This window comes from Vombatus ursinus, unplaced genomic scaffold, assembly GCF_900497805.2.
Source record: "Vombatus ursinus unplaced genomic scaffold, bare-nosed wombat genome assembly UNPS02011700.1, whole genome shotgun sequence".
Lineage (NCBI taxonomy): Eukaryota > Metazoa > Chordata > Mammalia > Diprotodontia > Vombatidae > Vombatus > Vombatus ursinus.
Genome location: NW_020951478.1, coordinates 618,764 through 628,327, shown reverse-complemented (window position 1 = coordinate 628,327; position 9,564 = coordinate 618,764). Strand labels below are relative to the sequence as shown.

At 37.2% G+C, this 9,564-nt stretch overlaps 1 protein-coding gene across 1 annotated transcript in view; it reads right to left on the bottom strand.

Moving 5' to 3' along the window:
- Positions 1 to 3,125: 3,125 nt before the first annotated feature.
- Positions 3,126 to 9,564, bottom strand: part of RFXAP (regulatory factor X associated protein) — an 87,240-nt gene continuing 80,801 nt past the window's right edge. Inside the window, 3 exon segments of the mRNA XM_027856910.1 lie at positions 3,126 to 4,473; positions 7,033 to 7,140; positions 9,478 to 9,551. Of these exon segments, the coding sequence (XP_027712711.1) occupies positions 4,366 to 4,473; positions 7,033 to 7,140; positions 9,478 to 9,551 (290 nt within the window). The 3' untranslated portion in view covers positions 3,126 to 4,365.

The following is a 9,564-nucleotide window of genomic DNA, read 5'->3' as shown; positions in this document are numbered from 1 at the left end:
TCTGGATGAGGACCCAGCAAAGGAGAGTACCAGGAGAGTGATATCGTAAAAACCTAGAGAGTGTCAAGAAGACTGAGGATAGAGAAAAGGTCACTGGATATGTCAACAAAAGGATCATGAATAACTTTGAGGAAAGTAGCTGTGATGGAATGATAAGGTGTGAAGACAGATTGTAAGGGGTTAAGAAGAGTGAGAAGTGGCGGTACCTATTGTAGATAGTCTTTTTGAGCATGAGTGGAAAAGAATAAATATACAAGTGTCAACCATTTTAAATACATACGAAAGATTGATAAACATAGAAAATATAAACCTAGAACAGAATTATTTAACAAACATACTTGGAACATTAGTTGGTAATCTGTCAAGAAAAGACCCATATTTTAGATCATACACTTCTGCATAGAACTATAAAAATGATGAAAGAAAACATAATAAAGTACTTCAATTGTAGAGGGAAGATTTTTTTTTTCAATTCAACAAAAGTAATTACTAGGGAGAAGATAGATGTGCTTGATTACATGAAAACAAAACATTTCTGTACAACAAAAACATATAATTAAAATAATAAGAATAATAAAAGATTGGGAAAACGTTCAGAGCAAATATATATAAAAGTTTGACATCTAAAACATATATAAGAAATCTTATTTAAAAAAAAAAAAGAAGACTGATTCTCCTTATCTCTACCAGCCTGGAAGTACTAGAGCCTATCCCACTCTGATGGACATGGGGACTTGGGAGCTTTGACCTGCTTTGTTTGCGACCTAGGCTGGTTTGCCCCTCCTTAAGCAACCTAGCGGTACCACTCCTCCCCAAGTCCCCACTGCAGATTCACTCTGTTAATGCCAAACTTAATGCAGATACACAATTAGCATAGCCCAATTCTGCAGCTCAGAACTCCCAAGATCAAGAAATCTGCTAACCTCAGTCTTCCCAGTAATTGGGATTGCAGGCATGTCACCACGTCCGGCAAGAAACTTGTTAAAAAGGCATAATGGTAATTTGCAGTCCATAATGAATAAAGGGTCAAAGAATATGAATAAACTTTTTTCAAAAGAAACACAAGTTGTCAATAACTACTTGAAAAAATTCTCAATAACAATAATAAAGAGATGAAAAATAAAACAATTTTGAGGTATAATCTCATACTCATAAAATTGGTAAAAAAAAAATCAAAAGCAAAAATCCTCACTGCTGGCACACTTACTGATTGCTGATGAAATTATAAATTTGAAGAATCATTTTTGCAGAGCAATCTGGCAATATAACAAAATAAGCATTTATTAAGCATTGGTTATGAGTCTGGTGCTGTGCTAAATCTTGGGTTCCTTCCCCCAGGGAGTTCCCATTCTAATGGAGGAGATAAGATGTAAACAAGTATTTACACAAAGACAAGACAATATATACAAGGTAAATGGGAGGTAATCTTAGAGGACAGGCACTAGCAGCTGTAGGGAGCTGGAGAACCCTGACAGAGAAAGGCCTCCTGTAGTAGGTAGGATATGAGCCAAGTCATGAAGGAAGCCAGAGAATCCCGGGCACAATGGAACAACCAGTGAAAATGTACAGTCCGGAGATGAGTGTTATATGCCAGCGGAAAGGACAGCGTCACAGCTGTCACAGAGTATGTGGGAATCGGGTATATCTATCCTTCCTCCTTTTTTTCCTTATGGAAATTACCAATTAGGGAAGAGGTGGCATGGTCAGACCTGCGCTTAAGGAAGATCACTTTGTAGCTGAGTGGAAGATGGATGGAAGTGAGGAGAGTCTTGAGACAGGGAGACCAAACAGCAAGCTATTCCAGCAATCTATGTATGAGGGATGAGACTCTGCACAAAAGTGATGGCTATGTGAAAAGAGGAAGCATCTATGAGATGTTGCAGAGTAGGAAACAATAAGACTGATAGAAGACTGAATAGGTGGAATGAGGGTGAAGGAGTTGAAGATGACATAAAGGTTGTGATCCTGAGTGACTAGCCTTGATAGTAATAGGGAAATTAGAAAGAGGAAAGGGTTTTGGAAGAAAGATGTCTTTTAGACATGTTGAGTTTAAGATGTCTATGAGACATGCAGTTCATAATGTCCAATAGGCATTTGGTGATGTGAGACTGGAGGTCAAAAGAGAGGGTAGGGAGGGAAAAATAGATGAGATCCATTCTCATAGAGATAACTGAACCCACAGAAGCTGATGAAATCACCAAGTGAGACAATACAGAGAAGAGAACCAAGCACAGCCCTTTGGGGGACACCCAACATCAGTGAGTGAATACTCAGCAAAGGATAGTGAAATGGGCAAGTCAGGTAGGTAGAAGAACCAGGATAAAGCAGAGTCACTAAAGCCTAGAGAAGAGAAAGTATGCAGTAGAGGGTAATAGAGGTGAAGGATGAATAGAGATCAAGAAGAATGAGAACTGAGAAAAAAAATGAGATTATCGATAAATTTGGAGATAACAGCTTCAGTTGAGTGACGAGATCATTCTCAATGATTCAGTGTGTAGTTCATGTTCTTCCTTTCCACCTCAACTCCTGCCCTCCTAATAGAGAATTTCAAAATACATGTTACTGTTCCCTCAGATACACTAACCCCAGTTCTTCAATCTACTCAACTGTCATGACCTACCCCTTAACTCCACCTCAGCTTACAAAAGGATTATTTCCCTTGATTCTGCTATTACTCAAGTGTTCCACTTTCAAAGTGGATTCCAAGTGGAATTCCAAAATACCTTTATCTGATCATAATCTCTTCTTCTCTTCCTATGCCTTACTTTCCTTCCTTACCATTACCTTCAATCTTCCCCTTATTCCTTTGTTCTATCCAAGGACATATATTCCAGTATATAACTTATCACCTGATTCTTTGTGGCAACATGAATTATATCTTAATATCTAAATCTTTTAAGCCTTTTTTTTTTAATTCAGGTCTCAAATGTACAGTCCATTTCCCCTTTCTAGCTGAATAAGAAATTATCTTCAATTCTTAAACTTCAACACAGATTTGGGTTTCCTGACCAAACAGATCAAAGGCATAAACAAGGGTCATACACCAGCATGACAATAAATGACTGATTTAACATAACCCCTTCTACAGATTAAAGCAGTTAAATATATCAATTACAACTCAAAAGTACACAAATTTTTATTTTATTATTTTTTGCACCAATATACAGTTATAAAGCCTATACATGTAAGATGAAGAATGCTCTTTGAATGATTATCAGAGAGCTTTGTCTGTAGAGGCCATGACTTAAAAACCATCTTACAAAAAACAAACATGTTTCTATACAACTCATCTTGGTACACATTTCGCATCAGAATGTGCACCGTGGAGGGGTAATATTTACTCTGACATTCTTCTGGATGCTATGATTAGATATGATTTTGAGTTTTGTTATCTTAGGAAGAAAGGATAAAAGTATCTCACTTTATTCGTTGGGCACCTATTCAATATCAACAACGTTGAAATGGCTCAATTTTTTAAATAATTCATAACATAGAGGGAGTTTTCCCGCTTATTCTCAAAATTCTCCATTGGAAAAAAATGAGTAATAAGTAATAAAATCAATGCCATTTTTATCAGGGAATTGGTGAACAAGATAAACCACATACAATCTCCACCAGCCATAGATTCTGCACTTCAAAATACCTGCTTCCACAGATCACATCTGACATGCAAACAATGTGGTGTTAGGAAATGTAATCAAGCAGTTTCTTCTGTATTTTCTTCATTCTAATTTCTTTCACGAAGTCCTCTTTTGGTTTCAGCTGGACATTTAGAAGATGGGGGCACACTTCAGTTCCACAGGGCAGCTGATTATTACCACCCTTTTTCCTACATGTGTATACACACACGCTCTATATTTGCTTCCTTGTTAACTCCAGGTTTAAGTGTGTAGAAAAACATAAAGAAGATTATTCCTCAGCTCAGGCCTCCTGAATGTCCAAGCTATATCCTGTCACACTCATTGGCTAGACAATTCAAAATTAATATCTATTACTTTCACAACTTCCACAGAAAGTAACTATCTCATTTCCTTCATTAATAATAAACCTAAGAATGATCATATTTATGATCTTTTGCCTGATAACTTGTTGGGAGATTTGGGGTATTTTTAAAATTAAAGTTGAAAAATGTTTTTGAAACAACAAAGTTAAGTGGAGTTTTGGAAATATAATGTAAAACCAGATTTCTTCAAAACCCATCACAAAAAAAACAAATATATGTATTTCGAGGAAAAGGTTTTATGACAGTCATATGCAAGTGTTCTACTTGACTGCTGTAACCTATTTCTCTTCAATATAAAAATATCTTCAGCCAGTACAGTGAGATACTAAACCTGTGGATAACCTCAATTAGTCCCTTCACACTCATGCTCCAGGAAACTGTTGTTGTTGTCTTTGCTCCAAAACTTGTTGATTTAGTAGCTGTTGCTGTTTCTGCAGAAACTGCACAACTTCTGGACTTCTTAATAATGCCTTAAAAGAAGAAAAAATAGTACAATGCACTGATTATTTATGCACTCATTTTAAATATTAATAATCTATCATCATCCAGGTCAATCGTTTCATGTTAGGAACCACAACATAAAACAGACCTACAAATAAATGAAACTTTTTATTCTATTTAATATCTGATGCTAAACTCAAATTATTAGTACATATGTTAACAAGGTCACCATTTACATTAAAACAGAATCCATGAGCATGCATTACGATACCAAACCACAGAATAATAAAAAAGCTTTTCACAATGGTTTCTGACCTGAGAAAGGTTTAATATTTTGTTCACATCCTAAGAGGTGAGTATTCTAGGTAGATGTGGAAAGGTCTTAAACTTGTAGAATAAAGCACTAAGGGTAGAGCTGGTCCAGAGTAGCAGGGGAAAAAAAAGAAAATGAGAACTACTAAAAACTGAAGGAACAGAAGCGAATAATTTCTACAGTTTCAATAGCTGGTTAAGCAGTATGGTCCACTGGAAAGAATACCAGTCTCAGACCAAGACCTAGGCCCTGGTTTCCCTCTGCTGGCTTCTATAACTTTGGGTAAGTCCTAGTAAAACAGATAGGATAGCCTTAATCTCAGTTTCATCACCTGTAAAACATGGTTGTCACTAGAGCAGATTCTCTCTAATGTCTCATCCAATTCTAACATTAGATAATGCCTTCATTCCAGATAGTTCCATTATAACCCTGATAAATAAAATTCAGGAACTAAAAATAAAAATACTCTGGTGCTAGATTTACATCTTAGAGGTACTTTTGAACTTAGTCCTGGGATTCAATTCCTACTGCTAAACCTTATTTTCAAATAGATCATAAAATGATTATTCACTTAACATTTAATGTAAACATTAAATTTTTATTAATAAAGAGCAATAATTGTTATTTTTTTCTAAATACTTCTTTCCTAAGTTTCACCCCAGGGTTTCTTATAGTGAATTACACATTCACTATGGCAAACTATACTTGTTCCATTGCATATGTTGAGATACTGCATTTCTAATAGCACATTCTGGTAATACAGGGATTCAGATTATTATTAGATAATCTCTATTAGATTAGAAAAAAGTTAGAAACTTACTCCAAATAAATTCTAATGCACAACTCTCTATGCTATTTCCCACTTTAAGGATCAAAAATAGAATTGTCAATTGTTCAGAATAAACAGGACATTAATAATTTTTATTTGGGAAGACTAATTTAAAAAAGAGAATTTGCACACAAAATTTAATTTTTAATGTGCAAATAACCAATTTAAAACAAAGTTTCAATATAGTAGTTTCTCTATAATAAAAATGAACATTTCTGAAAAACCCACTATTATTTAGGCAAATCCAGACCTATCAATCAACAAGCACTGATTAAGTTCCTACTGTGTGTCAGGCAACAGAGATCAAAATTCAAAGAAATAATCTCTTCTCTCAAAGACTTTACATTCTAACAAGGGAGACAATAAACAAACACAGAAAAATTTGAAGAGAATAAATACAAAGTACTTATATCATCAAAGTAGTTTGGAAAGGACGACACTAGTACTTGGGAGGATCAGGCTAAGCTTTATGTAGGAGGTAGAATCTGAATTGTGTCTTGAGGCAAGGTAGAGATTCTATGAGGACTGATGAAGAGGGAGTGAATTTTATGGTTAAGGGACAGCAAGTGCAAAGGCACAAACAAGGGAGAATGTCACATCCACTTTGGTGGATTGGGGAGTGCAAGAGGGAAAGTAATATGCAATGGCTAGAAAGAGACTGGGGCCAAATTGTGAAGGACTTTAAAAGTGAAACATAAGAGTTGTTCCTACAGGCAATGGTGAAACTGAGGAATTAGGAAAGCAATATGGTCAGATATGAATTTAAAGAAAATCATTTTGTCAGCAGTATTAGAAGATGGACTAAAGTGAGAAACCTGAGGCAGAAGACCAATTGGAGGCCATTGCAATTATACAGGTGAGAGGTGATAAGGGCCTCAACTAATGTGCCAAAAGAAGTGGTCCATTACAGATGTTGTAGAGGTAGAAATATCAAGATGTGACAACTGAATGGACATGTAAGGAAAGGGAGAACGAGGAGTTGAGGTTAATACTGAAGTTACAAATCTGGGAGACTGGGAAAAGGGTAGTGCCTGGATCAAAAAAAGGCAGAAAGAAAAAGGAAAATTTGGAAGAGGAGATACTGGTTATCACCTGAAACTAGGTAAAAATTTATAATGGAAGCACTCAATATTAGACCAACATCATTGAAACTAACACCAAAGTGGAATTCATGATGATAGGTTTACACTGAATTCCATTTTGCTCAAATAAGCAAAAGATTTAATGAACAAATAGGACTTCACTAAAGGTTATCTTCCCTACATGATGACTCTATGACATGGTCCTTAAGGACAGTCTTATATCAAGGTTCCATGTGTATAAATAAAACAAATTTTAAGTGTCTGTCAGTTTATGAAGCTTTAGTTACCTCTCAAAGGTTTAAACAAAAAAGAAAAAGATCATGTTTTAGATTTGTTTTAGTTTTACAAAAGAAATCATATTTACCAGCCGTTTTTGATTTAACACTTGCTCTAAGAGAGTAGGTCTTGCAGGACGATCTCCAATAGAACCACTTCTTTGTTTTCCAACGGATGTTGAGCCATCTGTGCTTTCCTAGAGTTAATGATACAATAAATTTTTTTAAATTAATCTTTTTCATTTATAGTCTGGCCTATTTCCTGGCACCTGCTGTCAAATCTAAACATTATATTACATGGTACCCCTAAACAATGTGACACCAATCTTATCAGAGTATAACATCTAGACCTAGTCTTATCCTCTAATTTTGAACATGAAGACACTTCTCCCCTCCTATTGTAGAAGGAAAGATTGGACCTGTGTCCTCATGATCAAAATTAGAGGGTGGGACTAGATCTAGACATTATACTCTATACAAACTTTTCACTATCACTTTATCTTTGCTTATGTCCTTCTCCTGACTTTGTCTATATGCCCACCTCCTTGCTACCAATCTGCATCCTATCTATCCTTCAAATCCTAAGTCCAAATGTCCCCTTTTCCATGATGACTCCCATCTCTCTTTGGAACTAAATGTCTCTACCATTAACTTGAAATCTTATCATATGCTATTCTGTGTGGTTAGATATATTTTTACAGACATAAATGTTTTTTCCTCAACAAGAACCATGTCTTCAAAGTCATTAGAGACTATACAAAGCCAGCATATGTAAAAAATAAATGTGAACCAAATATTTCCATATTATCCCCATAGGGAAATGAGGTTCTGAAGATTTTCAATGACTTATTCATGGTTACATAGGTACTAAGTTGTCTGAGGCAGGCATTAAGCTGAGGTCTCCTGATTACAAGTTCAGAACTCTTCATTCCACTTGACTACCTCTCCCAAAGGAGAGGTAAAAATCTCCTAAATCAATTTGGAAGGGAGCTTAAAAATGAACTAGTTTAACCTGTAGAAATCTCAAACATTCTGGACTGGTCATCATTTACCTTCCAGTTTCTAAGAACTCTCAGTCCACTACATTTAATTGCTACAGACTCATCTCTGAGTCTCAGTTTCCTCACCTGTAAAGATCATAGTTCCTGCATTTCCTACCTCAGAGTCCTTCCCTTGCCTGGGAAGTGCTATATAGATGTCCTAAGTCAACAAGCACTTATTAAACACCTACTACGTGCCAGTCACTGTGCTAAGCACTGGGGATACCAAAAAAAGTAAAAGACAGTCCCTGCTCTCTAGGAGCTCACAGTAAATTATTCTTTCCACAGAATAGATAAACCTGTTGCCTTCAAGAAAAAAGCCTTTCTGGTAAACCAGTAGCTGTCACAGCAACCCAATTCAAACAATCCAAATATCTTGAGATATTTGTGCCTGAAATGCTTTTTCTCTGGGAGGAATAACACAAATTATTGAGAAAAAGGAAGACAATAGCTTCCAACATGTCAATTGCACTTGATTTTCTACAGGCTGCCAGCTCATCCCTTCAACAATTAATTAGACTCATCATAATCTGCCCAATATATTCTAGCTCATACCCCTTTCTCCAGGTGAACGTTGCCCTTGTCGCACTCTCTGATGGCTATAATACTTAACATTTATATAGTGCTTTAAGATTTGCAAAGAGTTTTAATATTAATAGCTAACATTTATATACTGCTTACTATGTACCAGGGGCTATGCTAAGCCCTTTACAATTACTATCTCATTTGATCAGCACAATAGGCAGGGAGGTGCTATTATTGCCATTTTACAGAAGAGAAAACTGAGGCTGGCAGCGACTTGCTGAATCAGTCACTCATAAGATTAAGTGACTTGCTGGGATTCAATCCAGCAGTTCCCACAGCTATTAGGTGGGAAGATTTAAACTGGGACCCAGCAATCTATTCACTGCACCACTGTACCAAAATGAGATCACGTTATGTACACCTTACAGCACTTCATTGCGCAAGTTCTAGCTATTTTTGTCGTTACGTCCCAAAAGTCTTAGTGCAACCCCTCAGCTTTAATAGTTTTAAGCTGCAGTTTAAGCTTTTATAACTTTAATCTGCATTAACACTTTTGGGACACCCGAATAATAATGATAGCTAACAGCTTACGACGTGCCAGGGACTGTGCTGAGCGCTTTACAATTACTATCTCATTTGATCCTCCCAATAACTCTTAGAGGGAAGTATTATTATTATCTCCCTTTTACAATTGGGGAAATTGAGGCAGACAGCGGTTAATCGACTTGCCCATGGGTCACAACAGCCAGTGTCTGAGGCCAAACTTGAACTCAGGTCTTCCTGACTCCCGGCCCAGCACTCTATCCAATGCACTGCTGGTCAGTCATAAGCATTTATTAAGGGCTTGCTATATGCCGGGCACTGCGCTAAGAGAAGCCCTGAGTTTGCAAACAGACGGCTCGGGTCGGTGCGTCTCCACGCCCCGGCGCCCCGCCGCCCCGGGCTCGGGCTCGGGCTGGGGAGCGGTACCTCGAGCTTGACGCTGCCCGCGCCGCCCCCGCCCCCGCCGCCGCCGCCGCCGCCGCCGCCCGCGCCGCCGCTCCCTTTTACAATTGG